The following is a 19790-nucleotide window of genomic DNA, read 5'->3' on the forward strand; positions in this document are numbered from 1 at the left end:
ATATAATATTTTAAAGAACACACAAACTGTATACATGTTTCAAGATATATTTAAAAGAAAATGTTCTCTTACAGCCTTACGTGCTGTTTCAGGGTTAAAACAAAAATGTGGCTTGTCAGGTGGTCAAAAATATCGCCTGTCAGGTTGAGAACCAACAAAAAATATGGGAGGCGTTTCTATCTTGCAATCATAAATTTAGCAATAATGGGGGCTAGTATCCATACAATATTTTCTCCTTAAACAGCTGTTGAAAGATGCCAAACAAAGTGAATTCGTGTATTAGATCTTCCAGGCAGTCTCTTATTATCACCCATGGTGGTAAACAAACATATATCCTACTATAACTGCATTACCCAGAATCCTCTGGTTCATAGGTGGCGCTTGGAGCATCGTAAACATGGTAATCACACAGCAAGAGCCCTATAAAACCTGCTTGATCAGCGAGCCGGACTTTAACATCACTCACAGCTGTAATGTACGTGGCCATAAAGCCAGAAGAGCATTAATAACTCAATGACCAGAGTTTTATGGCTTTATCTCGTATGTAAGTGATAGTTTGTTCAGCTGTTGAGGGCTCACTCGTGCTTTGAGCTACGTGCCCTTTCTGGAAGAATTGACTTTATTCTCAATCATTTGCGTTCGTTTGTAACGTGAACTGTGTGATACAAGGATGGCGGTGTCTAAATCCACATTAGCGATCGTTTTTTTAGTTCTGGGAAGTTTGGCAGTTTTGTTCGGGACTGTCCTGGTGTTTGTTGGACCGATTATAATAGACGATCAAATAGTGAAGGTAAGTTAAACACCTCACAGGTGCACGAGACGCTCTAATCAAACATGTTTGCATTTTAAAATGACACTAAGTTGCAAAACCCCGTGTTTTAGTGTCGAAAATCCTTGAACTGAGCTTTATATGACCTTCTTTAGTGGCTTTGTTGCGTTAAAAAAAATGCGTTTAAAATAAAATGCATAAATGGGAACGATTGTTAAGTATTTCATAATAGGCTAGCTAGCCCGATTATATGAATAATGTGCTACAAACATACCTAGTACTTGAAATCTAAACTAAGATTCGATCGTTGTGGTAGCTATTAGTTTGTTAAACTTGTAATCAATCGCATTATCAGATTCGTAAGTACTGATGCCTTTGTTTTCTTCTGAAGATGTTGTCTTGTTTTTACAAATACTATTTGCAGGGGTCTGTTCTTGTGTTATTAAAAAAATGTATCAGAAATGTTCCTTAAACCGCAAATTAGCATATTTGACCGAAGATTGGAGTAATGATGCTGGAAATTCAGCTCCGTTCACATGAATAACTTTAACTTTACAAAAGAAACATTACAATAGAAAAACAATTTCACAATATTACTTTTTTTTTTTTTTAATCAAATTAATGCAGCCTTGGTGAGATTACTGCGCATGGTAGAGACTTTTTTTAAATAATAATTTGAGTATTAATTACTGTTCCTCATCTCCTTTCCTTTTTTAATCACACTTATTATTATTTTTTAATTAATTTTTTTTTTTTGGTGTGACAAATTTACAAATTGTCTGTGTTGTCCCTCAACCGGCCATTAATCTGTATGTAATAATTAATTATAAAATGCTTTAAGTTCAGCATATCCCACTCTGATTGCTAACTAACCATATTTGCATACTTCAAATCTTCACAGAATGTAGAGATAAACCCAAAGAACGATCTCTCCTACACTATGTGGAAGGACATCCCGGTTCCCTTCTTTATGTCAGTATATTTCTTCCATATCGTCAATCCTGATGAAATCCTAAAAGGAGAAAAGCCAATGGTGATACAGAGGGGGCCGTATGTTTACCGGTAAGAAGTGTTTCCTTCTTTTTCTGTAAATGTATCATAAAACTGTGGTATTACAAATTTTATTAACATGTTTAATTTAGGTTCCAATACAATAGTAAAGTTCTGTACATTGAATTATTAGGATGGTCATTATATCCTGTTTTTCTGTATTGGTCAGATTTCCTACCCAACCTTTTTTCTCTCTATTGTAAGTTAAATGAAACGGATTACTGAGACTCTTGGGGACTCTAGTGAGCTTTTGTCTCAGCAAGAGAGTCCTGGCATTCTTCTTGTTTTATTCTTGTTGAAAAAGATATCACTCTGTTTTCAATACATGTTCCCTAAACCTGTGAACAAGTTTGCTCCACCTCTATGTAAATCCCTCCCACTAAGTGTATATATTGCAATGTAAAAGTTCCCTTAATCAGACTATCCTTGAGATGACTACTGCGACGCAATGAAGAACTTCTGCGTGAAAGACACCTCAAAGTCTCCTGTATGTTGCTTGGAAGAAAAACTTCCACGCCATAGGGCTTCACTTGCAGGTCAGAAACACAACAAATCCATAGGGATTGTACAAATCACTAGATCTGTCTTGACTGGACATGGTTTTGTTGATGTTCTGACCTGCAAGTGAAGCCCTATGGCGCTGAAGTTCATGGTGCGTTTGCATGTGCATTCTGTCAGTTGTCCAGGCAGGACCACCATAATGTCTGGTATTCGTCCCCTCAGGATATAAAGTGTCCTGTCCATCCCAGAGTGACTTGTAGATATATAACTATGCGCAATATACCTCGAGGTGACTGGCCCTACATTTAAAAAAAACATCCCCTTTCTTGATGGACTCGTGATCTTTAGCACATACATGAGGTTTGTTTGCTTTAGACGCACTATACAGTTGGTAGGTCTGTCTGGTGGCCTTAAACTTGCCTGAAGGGCTGAAATTTTTTTTTTTTTTTCCCTTGACAGACTGTTAAATGTTTAAGTAGATTAGGAAAACAAATTTAATTTTCCAGTTGAATAGTAATATATGCTACCAAAATGGTTGTGTTCAGTAATGTTTTTTATTGTTATTATTTTTTTTTTTTAAGATCAAAAGTATTATTTTATTAGGGTATGCATCCTTGGTGAGCTTAAGATCCTGATTTCAGCAACATAAAATCGTACCAGCCTAAAACGTTTGAACCGTGGGATGCATTTCTTTTTTTTTTTTTTTTTTTAATTGAACATTTTTAAATCATACTATCTGTTTTGCAATGTTTCCCACAGCTTTTCTTTTTTTGTGCATTCAACAAATTTATCCTTTTTTTCTTTATTCCCTAATCTGCATCTGTCTATTTTATTATTATTATTATTATTGGAGTGGAGCTGTGATCCTACCCTTGAGCCATGCATACTAGAGCATTTCACTGAGTAAATACAGACACTGCTGGAACTGAACGAGAAGAAAGGTTTTCTAACTTCTTAAAATGATGCTAATCCTAACATTTTATTCGCAGCCTCTATCAGGAATTAAAATAAGATTCCACATAAGAACATTTTTATTTAGAGTATTCACAATTTTATACACTGTCCAGTCATAAAAAGCTGTTTGGATTTCAAAAGGGCAAATCCTTAAGAGTCAGTGATTGGCTCATTATGTGTGTTTATTGCAGTATATGTGTAGCAACAGTTCTTCTAAAATGTTGTGATGTTATTTCCATCAAGAGGTGCATCAACTTTTGGTCAAGATCTTGTATTGAAAAGGTTGTCAACTTAAAAAATTGAGCTTAAGAATTTGTTCAGCTGATTTATCAATCTGGTTTCCGATCGCATCACAGCACAAAGGCAGCGCTCATAACGATAAACGATATTCGCTTAAATACTGATACCATAGATATGTATATAAAGGCTAGATGTGTCGTCAGCGCTGCTGGCCAATGGAGGTTGTCGTCTGCACCTGGCGGCCATCTTGTCACAGGCAGCTCGCTCACTCGTAACATTGTGGTAATGGTACATGTACTATTTAAATAACCATAACTGGCTCAATTTTCTAACGATTTTCAAACGGTTTGGTTTGTTATGAACGTCAGAGATGTAGCTATGACACTGCATACTTCTGAATAAAAAGTGTATAAATAAATAATCATCCCGATAATTATAGCCACATTAATAACGTTTGTAAGAAACCAAACCGTTTGTAAATCCGTCAAGAATTCAACGAGATAAGAGTATTTGTGTTCATGCTGATCACTCATCTTACATCAGCTTGTCTGTGACAAGATGGCCGTCGGTGATGATGATAGAAACTCCGCCGTAGCACATCTAGCCTTTATATACATATCTATGACTGATACAGGCAAAGTATCCGTGTTGGTACTACTCGACCTCAGTGCTGCATTTGACATTGTCCATCACGACATGCTTCTTGACTGGCTGGAAAACTGGGTGGGCCTTTCTGGGATAGTCCTAAAATGGGTCAGGTCAGATGTATAAAGTACTAGAAACCTGGACTTGAGTAAAAGTACAAGTGCTCTATCAAAAAAGTGACTTGAGTAGAAGTTGAAGTGCTCTTTAAGCGCCACACTTAAGAAGTACTAAAGTATTCAACATTTTTTTGTACTTAAGTATTGCAAGTAGTTTATTTTAAAATTCACTACTTAAGTACTAAAAGTACAAGTATTGTATCACGTAATTATTAAAGAAAGCAGTCAAAAGTTTGAACTAGGAATCAAATAAGGTGCTTTGGCGGGATTCAAATTTGCTTTGGCGGCCGCCAAAAAAAGTTGTCAATGTGTGTCAATCAATACCATTACCCTATAAAACTGGCGTGTGGTTGAAAGCCAACTTGCAACGAATGATTCGTACAATTTTTATAATTGTAACTAGCAGAACATTAAAAAAAAATTATCGAAGTAAAAGTATTAAATTCACTGAAAATATCTACTGAAGTAAAAGTAGAAGTATGAGGGGAAAAAAACAATACTCTAGTAGAGTACAGATACAGCATTAATACTCAAGTACAGTACTTAAGTAGTTCTACTTCGTTACTATACATCTCTGCTTGGTAGGGAGAGGTTATTATGTGATTATAGGAGACCTTAGCGGACATCCATGACTTGCGGAGTCCCTCAAGGCTCAATTCCAAATCCAAAACGCTTTCCAAAACCAATTCGAGAACCAAATCGCTTACCGCAGCTATGCAGACGACACACAGCTCTACTTAACCCTATCGCTTAACAACTACAGCCCCATTGACTCCCTCTGCCAATGTATTGATGAAGTAAACTGTTTGACTGAAGAAAGTTGACGCATCCAACAAAGACAAAACTGAAGTAATTGCATTTGGAAACAAAGATGAAGTTCTCAAGGTGTCTGGGTACCTTTAGTCTAGGGGTCAAACAACTGAGAATCAAGTCAGGAATCTTGGTGTGTCTCTAGAGTCAGACCTTAGTTTCAGTAGTCATGTCAAAGCAATAACTAAATCAGCATAAGATCACCTGAAAAATATTGCAAGAATTATATGCTTTGTTAAGCATTTGCTCTTTTGTGTGTGTTTTGGGCCGGGCAGTGTATAATATATTTTATAAACATCAGAAATGCCTTTTAACTGCTGTATTTATAGTTCTATTTCATGCATGTAGTGTACTTCTGTTGGCATGCTGTTTGGAGAGTACGGTTATATTGTTAGAAAGTTGTTTTTGGCCAGATCATTTAGTTGTTTTATGATTGGTTGTTAAATGTGCATTGGTGTCATCCTCACAGTTGTGTGGCTTCTTTTTTTTAGATGAGACACATGACATGTTTGTCTGAGCTTAACTTAATCAAAGCATGTGTTGTGGGTTTCACGATCTGAGAGAGAAGTCTTTGCGTGTCTAATGTGCCATTTATGCTGACTGAAGTTGTTCCTCTAAAAGCTGAATTTTGCAGTGTTGGGATAATATTATTGCTCATCAGACTTTTTTTTCTGATGACATATCTTTTTCAGTGAAAAGCGCTGGAAGGACAACATTACATTCCATGACAACAACACGGTTTCGTATATGGAATATCGGCAGTATTTCTTTGAGGAGAGCATGTCTGTGGGAGATGAATCTGATGTGGTCACCATCCCTAACATGCTAGTGCTGGTGAGAATTTATGATTAAATATTCAGCCCACCATGTAGGGTTGGGAATCAAATCAATCGAATAGTTTACGAATAGGGGTGTAACAATATATCGTGCCACAATATATCGCAATACAAAAATACAACAATACGTATCGTGGATACTAGTGACGATATGTATCGTGGATAGTTCCCCCAAAATAAAAATTACTGTGTGAGAAATATCAGGTTTACATTGAACTACTATGTATAGCCTAATATTGGTTATAATGCAATGTTGGAACATTTGTAGGTGCTGACTGATAATGCCGAATGTCTTATGTTACCAGTAAAAAGTGGCCGACATTATTTTAAATGTATCTAGTCGATGGAAGCGTGCAAGCATATTCATCTAAAATAATTCTGTATTTTCAGCTTCAGAATCATGAATATTGTTATTCTGGTGTCACCATTGTCCTTGGGTTACAAGGCACCAAGTCCAAGCCTATTCATTTAAACCCACAATGCAATATCAAATTTAGCATTTTAATCAACAGTACATTTTTGGTTAACCTTATGTCTTGGAGTATCGCAATAATATCGTATCGTGATGTATCGAATCGTGACATGAGAGTATCCTTACACCCCGGTTTACACGACGAATAGTTGGTTTACACGACGAATAGTTGGTTTACACGACGAATAGTTGGTTTACACGACGAATAGTTGGTTTACACGACGAATAGTTGGTTTACACGACGAATAGTTGGTTTACACGACGAATAGTTGGTTTACACGACGAATAGTTGGTTTACACGACGAATAGTTGGTTTACACGACGAATAGTTGGTTTACACGACGAATAGTTGGTTTACACGACGAATAGTTGGTTTACACGACGAATAGTTGGTTTACACGACGAATAGTTGGTTTACACGACGAATAGTTATAGTTGGTTTACACGACGAATAGTTATAGTTGGTTTACACGACGAATAGTTATAGTTGGTTTACACGACGAATAGTTATAGTTGGTTTACACGACGAATAGTTGGTTTACGTTCAGCAGAATATATCTGCTGAATAGTTTGACCACATGTGCCAGATGAGGCCCGGATCTGGGCCGGATCTGTTGCTGTCTGGGATTCCTTTGCCACCTCATACTGGACAGAGCGATACTAAACGGAGTTCTCTTACACATCTTTTAGCACTTGAACAGACAAATATACACGTCGAAATATCCTTATCAACTGTTTACGTTTGCTTTAGACATGAGCGACTAAGAAAACGCATGTGTAACATTATATTGGATATGTAATATTCTAATATTCCTTCTGCCATTTCTATAATAATGTTAATCCAACAACAAGACAGAAATGAACTCACTGTTTGTGACTGAATAACTTTTGTAACTATATTTGTAATGTTTATTTTATTTATGAAGTGCAGTGTTCTCTTCCATTTGCTTAGTTTCTGCACCTGAATACCTGAGAATTTTAAAATGCTTTTCAATCTTATATTTGTTCGGTTGTATTTTTGTTAGACATTTAATTTCTGAGTGTTTATTTGTCTTAAATGCTTGAAATTTGTAATAGTTAGGCTATCTTGTCGCACTTTCAGGGCGCATCGGTAATGATGGAGAATATGCCGTTTCCTATACGCATTTTGCTCAGCACTACATTCAAGACCTTCAACGAGGGACCTTTCTTGACAAAACCAGTTGGAGAACTCATGTGGGGCTACGACAGCAAGTTGGTGGACTTCCTGAACAATTATCTTCCAGGCATGCTTCCATCCAGCGGCAAGTTTGGCTTATTTGCTGAGGTGAGGTTCCTGTGCATTCAGTTGTCCTGTTGCAGTGGCTGGTGTTTTTAGGGTCCGCTGATTTTCTTGCTTTGTTTCGTTCCCTATGTAGTTTAACAACTCCAATTCTGGACAGTTCACCGTGTTCACTGGCCAAGATGACATCCGGAAGGTTCATAAGGTGGACTCTTGGAATGGCATGAAAAGCGTAAGCCAAATGCCCTTTGCGACCATTATAAAACATAGGACACTAGCTCTGTTCCAAATCTAGTGAGTTGCCTACCTAGATCTACTCGGGTCTGAAACATACACAGTCCGTGTACATAAATGCTTTAAGTTTTGAGCTTGATATAGGTATGCGAACTGGGACGCAACATAGGTTTTGGTGTTGCGTAAAGGAAGTGATGTGGTGCTTTGTGTTATTGGTGCAGGTGGATTACTGGAGGTCTGAGCAGTGTAACATGATCAATGGTACGGCGGGACAGATGTGGCCTCCGTTCATGAACACCGAGTCGACCCTGCCCTTCTACAGCCCTGACGCGTGCCGGTGAACAGCAGACTGTTACTCTGCCTTCATAAGATGATGTGCGTTTAGTGACTGGTTTCTAATGGCACGTTCTCCAATCTCAGGTCTATGGAGCTGGTGTACCAGAGGTCAGGTGTGTCGCGTGGGATTCCCGTGTACCGCTTCGTGGCGCCGAAGACTCTTTTTGCCAATGGTGCGGATTATCCTCCCAATGAGGGCTTCTGTCCGTGTCGTCAGTCCGGGCTCCTGAACGTCAGCACCTGTAGACACAGTGAGTCTCTAATCCTGACTCGCATACTGTCAAACATGCTGGCGGATCAATGTCTTATCTGGAGGCTGTAAATATGTTGTTCATGCTGGGTTAAATCATTATGTGGCCTCTACCCATTTTCTTTGCCTTTTTACCCTTTTCTACCCTGTTTCTATCTTTTTTTGGCATTTGTTTTAATTCTACAACTTTTTTCCATTTTTATCTTTCACTTTTCTTTTACCTCTTTTGTTTTACCTTTTTTTTCTCGTCTTACCATCTTTTATTTCTTTCTCTTGTTTTTTTTGTATTTGTTCATTTTTCTTGGTTTAAATTCTTTCAATTATCTCTAATTCTTTACTTTCCGTTTTCATTTTTCTTATCCTTTTCTTAACTTTTTTTTTTCTATTCCCTGCATTTTTTTTTAATGCTTTTTCCTTTTCATTTTCTTAACCTTTTCTTTTATCCATCCTATTTATCTGGTCTATTTTATTCTCGTCTCTTTTCCTTTCTTTTCTCCTTGTATTTTTCCTTCTATTGATTTCTACTTTTTAGCCCATCTATTTGTTTTTCCTGTTTCACCTTTTGTATTTTTTTTTTTCCCCTCCTATCTCAGATTCCCCTGTGTTCATTTCTCATCCGCACTTTTTTGAGGCTGATCCCATCCTTTTGAAAACTGTCAACGGATTGAGCCCAAATGAAGATGAACATGGACTTTTTATCGATATCCACCCGGTAAGAAATCCCGGCACACAGAAACGCATAAACCAGAACACTCGGCTCGGTGTATGATACTCGAATGATACCCGAACGATACGATACTCGAAGATAACTTATTAATTTCAATACTTTTAAAGTAAGTTATGCCTCCTCTGTATGGATAGAAAATTGATATTACAAGACATAAATTTAGAGGCTTCTCAGGGGTTACTTAACTTTTATGACAGATTTCAGAAATAATGATAGAAATAATGTCTTATGTATTAGGAAAATAAACATATAAATAGCTAAAAGAAATACCTCAATTTAACAAAAATGGCTTTCACAAACTTACAAAATCGCATTAACGAAATATATTGATCTCTTTAGTTTTCTTCCTCTATCATGTTTTTCTTCATCCTCCTTGTTTGCCCATCTATATTTTGTAGAGCTTTTTTTTTTTTTTTTTTTGATAACCAGGACATTTTCATCATTTTTTAAAAAACAGCCAGGATAGGACGTGAAAACAGGACTGTTGGTCACCCTAATGTAGCATTACTATTGGGAACTACTTAATATAATTACTACTCTTTCTAGGAATACAATTTGAAATACTTGCAACATACAGTTATAACTCATTATACAATCTGTAAAATCACTTTCATAACAAATGATTCATCAGTTCGAGAAGGTAAACAAAATTAACAACCAGTGGAATTTTCCTCCCTTGTCAGGTGACTGAGCAAGTGTGAGTCTTTATCTCTCAAGGTTAATATGGGTTGTTATGACTAAAAAAACTTAAGATCTTTATCTCTGTAATTGGCCATAAATGTGGAATTGGTCCTTATGTCTTATCTAATATTGTTGCATAAATACCTGGTTTCATGTCTTTTGGGGTCAATACAGCCTATAACTGTGGCATAACCACTTTTCCAACCCATTTTCAAGAGTGTAGGTCAGGACTGAGGGGCCTCTCCAGTTTGTTTGGGCCCTTCCTACAAAACAAATGACCCATTTAGGACACTGCTATGGAGTACCACAAAATACACATACAGTACATGTAAATATGCTTTGAGGTTCTCAGAACGATTAACTAGCCTACAGGATGTGCTTTGTTGAGAGAAAATCAAAACACTAAGCCATTGGTATTTAAAATGTATCGTCACATCTGTGTCCTCATGTCAAATTCTTAAGTTTAATCTACAAATCCAATCAGAGTAAAAAAAGTCTATAGCTATTACTAATGAAATCAGTCAACAAAATCAATCTTTGGGTGCAGTTCAGATGTGACAAATGAATTTACACGGCAATTATAAATCAATGTATAGGTAAGTTTGTGGATTTATTTATTTTTTATTTTTTTATGTAGAAATAATAAATGTTTAAAAGAAAAACAGCATAATTATTTTTAAAAATATCCTATTTTCTTGGACCGAGTGAAAACCGAATGTGCCGTGCCTGTTACTCAGTAACTTGTCAATTGAACTTTTATATAAAAACAATGTCAGATTTGCTATTGTGCAGATGTTCGGAAAAACGGCACTCTAGCTTGTGCTCTATCATATTCTCATGTTATAAAAATGGCTATTTTTATCATTTTGATTGCACAAAGCTTTCAGTCGGAGGCTATTAGCCCGGTAATGGCCCTCGCTCGCATTGGCTTGACAGTGGAAACGCACATTTCTGACTGGTATATAACAGAACAACTCAAATAAACGTAAACGGGTAAAGGTGGGACTGTGGGTCGGGATCGTTTCTGGTTTGATAATGAGAGTACGTTGCTCATTACTGCCATTAAACCATTACAACATCTGATAAGCTAATTGGAAATTAGAGTTATCGTGACCTTTATGATGTTTGTATAGATCTCAGCAACTAAATGACCCATAATAACCAAGCTTAAGATTTTAAAGGTATAACATTTATACATGCTCAATGACTGACTAAAGGTTTTCTAATTACATGCATCTTTTAGGTTCAAATATGATTGTTAAATCACTCTAGTGCTGTGGTTTATTGGGGGTTAAGTCTAGCTGGAAATTTGTCATTTTGTGGGTCAATTAAGTTTTGCTGGATGTTGGATGTGAATCTCCTGATGTCTCTGGGCCTTTTGTAACAGGCAGTTTGATAAGACCAGCTCTACTTTATGACTTCTGATTAGTTGGAGATACAGCCAAGGCTTTGTGCCGCTAAATTTAACAGAATTGCACAATCATGACACACTTCTTGACTATCTGTTCATCCGGTTGCAAAACTCGATGGTTATCTCGTGGTTCTCCCTTCATCGGTTTAAGACATTTTCCTGAAACTGCTCCTGGGTTGAATGTCTGGGACAAATTCACAGCATGATGTGCGATTTTTAGCTCCAGATCTATAGACTCCATTACTAAGCGTCACAAAACGGATCTTTGGTTTCAGTGTTTTCTGTTGGAGCAAATACATGTCTGCTCATAACTAGCCCGACATTGAATCTACACCCAACAAATGAAGCCTTTATGCTTTCCGTACAGTAGTTTAGTTCTGTTTAATTCGTTTTACTGTGTCCAAATCGATTCGGCAGGGTTATTTTTATTTATTTTTTTAAATAAAAGTAACATTCTGCTCAATTTATTTTTTTATAACCATATTACTCCATGCACAAGTAACACAGCAGGACATGCCTGAAGTACTACAAGAAGTATTTCTTGGCAACTACTATTTCCAGCTTCTATCCAAATTACATATTCAAGGTATAAATTGTAGTATTTGTGTTCAAACCTGTGACTTTGGAGTTCTTGCAGGATTTGTACAAGGTGCTTAAAGAGCTTGAATTACTTGAATTTGAGTATTTGAAGCTTTAAGTCCTGGAAAAACCCTTGAAAATTGTCTTTTTTTTTTTTTATACAAAAAAAAAACCAATATATGAAATTACTGTTTAATTTTATTAATAAAACAAAAGTTTCTCGCATGAACGCTGCAGCCCATCTGAAACAGAGCCTTTGTGCATGGCTATGAGCATGATCTTGTTCATATAAATAGGGCAATCATATTTTCATGGCAGAAGAAAAATTAGTTTGAGTGTGGAAAGCAATATCTTTGTCATAGGTTCCTTACAGTGGTTAAAGTTACCGCAGCAATTGCATGTGCATCACTTTATTTGTAACATTAGTTTATATTATTATCCATTTACCTTTTAAAAGTTTAAAACGTAGCAAAGATATTGTTTGATAAGATCTCTGATAGATTTCTGAGAAACCCCCCAAATTAATTTTACCGTATCTGTACGAACCCTGTGCTTAGGGCCATGCAGTACTCTAAAGTGGAGGAAACCACTACATTTATTAATTTTTCATGGTGCAGAAAGTCATGTGCTTCCTTCAGAGGTTATAGAAGCTTGTTTGTAATTGAACCTTCTGATCTCACCATCGATCACAGTGACTTTCACTTCCGAAGATTATATCTTAGAACATAATAACTGCTTGTAAATGACATGGCTGTTGAGAAACCAATCAAATGAGCAGTTGTAATAGTCGATCTTCAAGTTGGTTTATGATCTGATAGCGTCTCAATGTATATGAAGTAGAACAGGCTAAAGATAAAGTACATGTTCAAAAGGTTTTTTTTTTTTTTTTTCTGAAAAATAATACTTCTATTGAGCAAGGATGCATTAAACCGATCAAAAAAGACAGTAAAGACGTTATAAAGTTACAAAAGTTTATTCCTTAATCACTTTTTAAAATTGATTTAAGTTTAGTTTCCACAATATTAAGCAGAGCAACTGTTTTCAACACTGATATTAACAATCAGAAATGTTTCATGAGCATCAAATCATCATATTATAATGATTTCTGAAAATTCAGCTTTGATCACAGGAATAAATTGCGTTCTTAAATAGTCATTGTGAAATATTACTACAATTTAAAATAGTGGTTTTCTATTTGAACATCTGTTTTTACTATATTTTGATCAAATAAATGCAGCCATGGGGATCATATGAGACTACTTTCAAAACATTATTTTGACTTTCCTAGTTAAATAAAGGTAAAAAAAAAAATTATACAAACTTTATAGACCCCAAACCTTTAAGTAGACCAGGGAAAACATTCCTTTTATTATGATTTAATATTTAATCTTCATCCAGGTTTGAGTTTCAGGAATTTAAGGTTTATTTATGGATATTTTAGTTGATTTGTTCATCAGGAATGCATCTTCTGTACTTCACCTTGTTCTAAGTGGCATCAAATGTATACAAATTTTCTATATACAGTGTTGGCTAAACTTTTTTTTCAACTCATCATTCAAGTTTAAAAGCGGGCTGAAATTTCATCAATTAAATCCTGTTGCATGTTCTGAAGAGATTCATTCAACGCTTTGTATTACAGGAGACCGGTGTGCCGATGAACGTTTCCATACGGCTGCAGCTCAATCTGCTCATAAAGAGTGTTTCGGGCATCTCGTAAGTACAGTAGGTCAACAGTCATGGCGCTCTGTGTCTGCTCTGAGGTGCAGATGTCATGAAACCTGTTTGTTTTTGAAGGCTTCACTGTTCTGTACGGTCTCCCTTTGACTCTGTTCTGTGTGCTGTGGTTTGCTTCTTTCAGAGAAACAGGAAAGATAACGGAGGTGGTGATGCCCATGATCTGGTTTGAAGAGGTAAGAGCAAATTACAAAGAAAACCAATGCACAAAAGAACTTCCAATGCCCTAAAATGTTTTGAAAGTCCCCACCAAGTGTTAATGTCTTAAACGTGCCAAAATAAAAAGGTGACATTTTTAAAAGAATTGGTACTTTTAGTTTCATATCTCAAATTTGCTTGAATTTGTGGTTTGAAAAAACACTTAATTTTCAGTAATCAATTTGACTGCATTGAAGATATTGGATACCAACAAAACTTGAATGAACTCTAACAAAACTTTACTTGTGCTGGATAATGACAATTGTCGTCTTTATAGGTAAATATTCTATTGCTTCATAACAAATGAACTTTTACACTGTTATTGTATACTGAATGACAACCCGGGTTGAGGAACATTTCACACTTGTCATTTAGAAGCTCTGCTTTTTCTCAAGCAAGGTGACCAGGATTCTGTTTATCTGGGGTTTAGAATCATCCAGGGTTAACTCTTTAGTATTTTTATGTATTTCCTATACTTGGGGTGTCTTGCCTTAAGATATGTTAAAGTACCCTTGTAGTCGATCATTTTATCCCTAAAAACTCATCTTTGATCACCAAAATAACATATTTCAAAGTTTGTTAAGTCTTCATGCCTTAAAATAGCTTGATAGTAACTCTACTACACCCGTGCCTCATTTAGTATGTGCGGTTGTATTAATATGCAAATGAGCCCCATTTAGTATGTGCAGTTCTATTAATATGCAAATTAGCCCCATCTTTACTCACACCAGCTCAGATTCCATAGACAAATAAAAAAAGGGAGCCCGATTATTGCACTTCCTGCCTGATGTCAGCAACTGCGCAGGCTCAAACTGAGCGTGACGACAGTCTGACAGTTGTAAGTCTCCTAGTAGCTGTGCCAAGACAAATCTGAATCACCTAATTCCTCAAAAACGTTGAAATATTTTGTCCCGTTGCTTTTTGTGGACTATCTATAGGCTTCTCCCTTGACTTTATGCCTCAATGTACCCCCGATTGCTTCATAGACCGTAAAAGATTTCCTACGAGCTTCTCCTCCTGTCTATACGGTAATGTGTCTATTGTGCGACAGAAAGTTGCGTAGTTATAACGCAATCATTAGCCTGTTTTTACAAAAACGGCTTCTACGGGGCCATAAGGTAAGATGCGAAGTAATGGAGCGTTTTAAGAAGTTTTAGAAATAGAATTTTAGAATATTTAGAAATAAATAATGGACAAATTAAGTCTTTGAACGCCTTAGATGTAAAGTTATTCGCCGTCACTGTACGGCTCAAGGACGCTTGTAAAAAAGTACCGGGAAGCTTGTTGACGCTTTGGACGCTCTGGCGTTGCAGGGAGAATAGAAGTGTCGCAACATGAAATTTAATAAACAAAAAAAAAAACAAGCAATACATAAACTTTTTTTTTTTTTTGAAAGCATTTTTATAACCGTTTTGGTCACATTTGGTCAGAAAAAAAATAGTTAGCTATTATTATTTGTGGCTAAATCGGCGTCACCGTGAGCAAATTAATTGCATTCCCGCTTTAAAACGAGTGTTCGGTAATATTTCAAATAAAAGTTGCGCTCATGCGGTCCCTATAAGCAAACAACGTCATGTCATAAATGATACGAAACCAGTAGGAAACACAGCAACGGCGATGATTAGCTTCTCTTTCATTTTCTCGGAGCTAATGTTTTGGTTGGAACGAAAATTTACATTCACGTTTCTCCGGAATCAGCCAGAAGGACGTCTATATTCCGATTGGCGTTTTGCCGCTTCTTGCCACTGAACCGCGTCACTTTTACCATAAAGTTGAGATTCTTTCAACTTTCTGATTGACGCTCAAAACGGCCAAAACGTGACTCCGATGGATTTGACGCTCCTTGCAGCTGAGAGAAGCCAGCTTCTATTGAAAATGAATGACTTACGGCCTCTTTGTACGTTCACACCACCGCCGACTTGAGCTTCCAGTCAAAGTGACGCCAAAATGAATGGGAGTCAATGGGATGCCAACAGCAGGTGAAGTTCTGCTATAATGGCGGCTCCCGCGAGGCTTCAGCTTCCGGCTGATGGATTACCCCCTTGAGAGATTCACACGTTGACGTGATTGGTTACAAGGTAGTTTGTGACGTCAGAAACGCCAGCGATTTCAAACCGCATTTTTTTTGTGTCTTTGGTTTACTGCAGTTTTAAAGAGAAAATACTTTGCAACATGAATTTGCACATGGGTTGTCCACAAGGGGACTTTTTATTTTTTTTTATTTTTTTTCCTTTTTATGGTTAGAAATTCAAGTAGGTTGAAACTCCAATACTTGCATTTAAAAGTGTAATCCAGCATAGGCTAGACTTTGAATGATTCACTCGTTCTATCTTTCACGCCCCATGAAATGAAGACATTGTAAGCCTCATTCAAAGGAGCCTTCAAATTATGAAGGCCGTCCTTGCACGTAACTCATTCGGCCTCTGAATTAGGACACAGCTTGCGTTGTCTATGTGCTGATATGTGACTTGAATTCAGTTCCAAAGGGCAAATGAATGAAGTGATTTGTCTTTCTCAGAGCGGATACATTGACGGTCCCGTTCTCAACACGTTCCGCACTAATCTGGTGGTGTTGCCCATGGTCATGGAGTACATGCAGTACATCTTCATCGGTCTCGGACTCGCAACCATTCTGGGAGTCGTGATTTTATACATTGTGACAAGTGAAAAGGTATGTCGCCAACTGCACTTTCTATGCATGATTTTAATGCACTTTTACTAATATTAATGTGATTTCAAAGGGTGTATGTTTGTGTGAGATTTGGAGAGGAAGTGGGTTTACATGATGTTGAGCGAATGTGGTTTGGCGTTTAAGTGTGTCTGAGCTCTGAGGAGGAAGTTTAGCGTAAGAACCCGAAAGCACTTTAACGTTCCTCATCACCCCACTTTAACACGCTGCATGGGCTTAGATGGTTTAAAGTGCAACACTTGCATGGTTTGTTTTACAGAAAGCCAGGAAAAAGACCGCAGTTTCTCCCACACAAATGGTCAGCACTATTTTCTAAATGCATATTCAAAAACAAAACGATTACAATGACAATAACAATCAAATGTCGTTGTTCCAAATTTGAAACCATTGTTTACAATCTCATTTAAAATGAGCAAAGGCTGATCAACTTTAAATGTAATGTTGCTGATTTGAAAAAAGGAAAAGCCACAGTGAGATGATCCCGGCAGATGTGAATCTTATTGTAAAGACATTTGTAAATCACATGCTTAGAAACTTGATTTTCACATTGCACGATCGTGTTCATCTTGCATGCTCCCGTCCCAATCACTGACACACTTGCATGCGTTGCCGTGCACGAGCACTACGGGCCGTTCAAATTCCCTTCAGTTTGTCCGCTGTGATCAACACTGTCACTGTGTCCAATCAACCTGAAGATCACTGGCTCCCAATCAGTGTCTCTGCCCACCTGATGTTCAATGAGGTCTGGTTATTCTCTTAGGAAAGCGTAAAAGATACAAAACACGACCCGACCAATGAGGCGCAGGCTGAAAAATTAAACGTGAATGACACAGGTGGGTTTTTGGCTCAGAAATGCCTCTTCTCAATGTCTTCTTCTGCAGGTGGGATGTTTTTGAGGTCACATGAGCACACTGAAGTGAACGCTTCTCCTTTCACTCACATGCACCTTTTACAGTCACCATTTCATCTGCTTCACCCATCAGTCCATCATAACTCAACAGAATTTTGCAAGCAATGTTCCCTCTAATTTGTTTTGTTTGCTGAGCAAAACCCTGAAAAGTGAAGTTAAAATTTTTCAATCGCCCCCTGGTGGTTGGCTGAAGAATCCGTCATAATCCCCTTGGTTGGTGTTTTCTGTAGCAGTGCACTTCCCCAGCTTCACCTGTGTAGGTCTGCTATATGGTTAATTCATGTATGCTATGCTGTGAGCAAGACACACTGCTGCTGTACAGTAGTTTTGCGTCTGTATTGTCAGTAGCAAGTCCTATATTTGCAATAACAGCAGCAGCGTAGCATACCTATTCCGCCATGACCAAACACATCAACATGATCATATCCATTACAACACTTTGAGTTTTCGTGTCCGAAATCCTATTTACACTTTAAACTTGGGGGGAAAAATACATTAGAGGGAACAGTGTTTGTGACAAACTGAGTGTTTTCTGATATGTCTGCATGGAGGATTTTGCCAGTTCCTTTTTATTTTTTACACGCATACTTTATATAAAACCAAAAGTGGCTCCAGATGTTAAACAGGTGGTAAAGTCTTTGCCAGTTCCTGAATGTTTAGCCTTTTTTTATTAACTTTACTGTCCACATTTTATTCTTTATTGTATATTGTTTGTTCTTTTTCTGCAAATCTGAAAAAAAAAATGTATTGAATATTTTTCTTGAGTAATGTTTAACAAAAAAGGATGTAACTTAAAGGAGTAGTTCACTTTTAGAAAAGCTTTTGCTGATCATTTACTCACCCCCATGTCATCCAAGATGTCCATGTCTTGCTTTCTTCAGTCGAAAAGAAATTAAGGTTTTTGATGAAAACATTCCAGGATTTTTCTCCATATAATGGACTTCAATGGGAACCAAACAGTTCAAGGTCCAAATGAGTTTCAGTGCAGCTTTAAACGACACCAGACGATGAATAAGGGAAACAATCGCTCATTTAAAAAAAAAAAGTTTTAAGTTTTATAAGCTCAAATAGTCGCCTTGCTCTGTTCTGTGATGCGCATTCGTGACTCTCCTGTTCGAACTCGTTCGTCAAAATGAACGAATCTTTTTCTGAGTCAATTCATTCATATCGTTCGTTGAATATCAAAATGAACAAATCTTTTTTCGAGTCATTTGGTTCAAACAAGTTCGAACAGGAGAGTCACGAACGTGCATAACAGAACAGAGCAAGGCGACCATTTGAGCTTCTAAAACTTAAACTTTTTTTTTTTTCTTTTTTCTTTTTTTTAAACGAGTGACCGTTTCGCTTTGATAAGACCCTTATTCATTGTCTGGAATCGTTTAAAGCCCTTTGAATAGTTTGCAGTTTGAAATGAATCTGTCTTTTGGACCTTGAACTGTTTGGTTCCCATTGAAGTGCATTAAATGGAGAAAATATTCCAGGATTTTTCCATCAAAAACCTTAATTTCTTTTCGACTGAAGAAAGAAAGACATGGACATCTTGGATGACATGGGGTGTGAGTAAATTATAAGCAAAAGTTTTTTTAAAAAAAAGTGAACTACTCCTTTAAGTTTTTCAATCTTCTTAAGCAGTGGAAACTTTAATTTTGGTGAGGAATTTGTTTTTGATAACGATTTTTTTTCCCCCTTCGCTGCCAGATAAAAAGTAAGCTGTGTGCCCAGCCCTGCACAGATGTGGATCCATCCAGCTCAGCCAGTGAAAAGACCCCATTACTACAGGCCTCAACCAGCTAGAGCCACTCTGCACACTGCAGATCACTCTGTATAAACTCTCAATCCCACAATCCACTGGGCAATAAATAACTTTTTTTATTAAGCGTTGTAGTTGAATGAACTGAATTAAGAACAAACCATCCAGAACAGGATTATGAACTCTTGAGTGGCTTGTGTTTTGCACAGCAGTTGGGTTTAAAGTTCTCTGTGGGGTCAATACTATATCTTCTCATTTTTTGGGTGAAAAGGTGACACTGGTACACTTTCAAATTAAATTGACAATTTACTACTAGACGATGCGTTTTCAAATGGTGCATTTTTATAGCTTTAAAAAAATTGTTAAACACTCCAAACCTTATCTCCTCAGAGGGAAAAATGTATTTATAGACGTTTAACCTTTATCCTGTAAATAAGTAAGGGATGTGAACACTGGATATTTCCGTGCCATTGAGTGAAATGTCCTCTGAAAACAAAAAAATGCTGAGCTAACATGTTTCTCATTATGCTGAATACACATGTTGCTTTTGTTCTGTCTGTAGAGCCACTTGTATTTAATGGATGTAAAAAAGTCGTTGTTTGTATTCTCTTGATTGTTCGGTATAAAATTAAATGGT

General features: G+C 37.0%; 1 protein-coding gene across 3 annotated transcripts; it reads left to right on the top strand.

Moving 5' to 3' along the window:
• The first annotated feature begins 375 nt into the window (after positions 1-375).
• scarb1 (scavenger receptor class B, member 1) lies at positions 376-19279 on the top strand. 3 transcript variants are annotated; one of them, XM_039677413.2, is made up of 14 exons: positions 376-790; positions 1671-1831; positions 5778-5919; positions 7496-7699; positions 7791-7886; positions 8110-8225; positions 8309-8475; positions 9068-9186; positions 13512-13585; positions 13731-13782; positions 16323-16475; positions 16753-16791; positions 17254-17326; positions 19102-19279. In XM_039677413.2, the coding sequence occupies exons 1-14, from the start codon at positions 671-673 to the stop codon at positions 19110-19112; spliced, it is 1527 nt and encodes a 508-aa protein (XP_039533347.2). In that variant the 5' UTR covers positions 376-670; the 3' UTR covers positions 19113-19279. The 3 variants fall into 3 exon arrangements, with proteins under 3 accessions (XP_039533347.2, XP_039533350.2, XP_039533348.2); XM_039677416.2 differs by lacking the exon at positions 16753-16791; XM_039677414.2 differs by lacking the exons at positions 16753-16791; positions 17254-17326 and having other exon boundaries at positions 377-790.
• Positions 19280-19790: the final 511 nt, after the last annotated feature.

Source organism: Pimephales promelas, chromosome 23 (genome assembly GCF_988280905.1).
Source record: "Pimephales promelas chromosome 23, fPimPro1.hap1.1, whole genome shotgun sequence".
NCBI classification, from domain to species: Eukaryota; Metazoa; Chordata; class Actinopteri; order Cypriniformes; family Leuciscidae; genus Pimephales; species Pimephales promelas.

Bases quoted from the DNA above. Each gene is read 5' to 3' on its own strand.
- scarb1 (XM_039677413.2), top strand. From the start codon at position 671: ATGGCGGTGTCTAAATCCACATTAGCGATCGTTTTTTTAGTTCTGGGA. The intron at 7,887-8,109 runs GTAAGCCAAATG...TTATTGGTGCAG, and splicing joins CTTGGAATGGCATGAAAAGC to GTGGATTACTGGAGGTCTGA. The intron at 16,476-16,752 runs GTATGTCGCCAA...TTTGTTTTACAG, and splicing joins ACATTGTGACAAGTGAAAAG to AAAGCCAGGAAAAAGACCGC.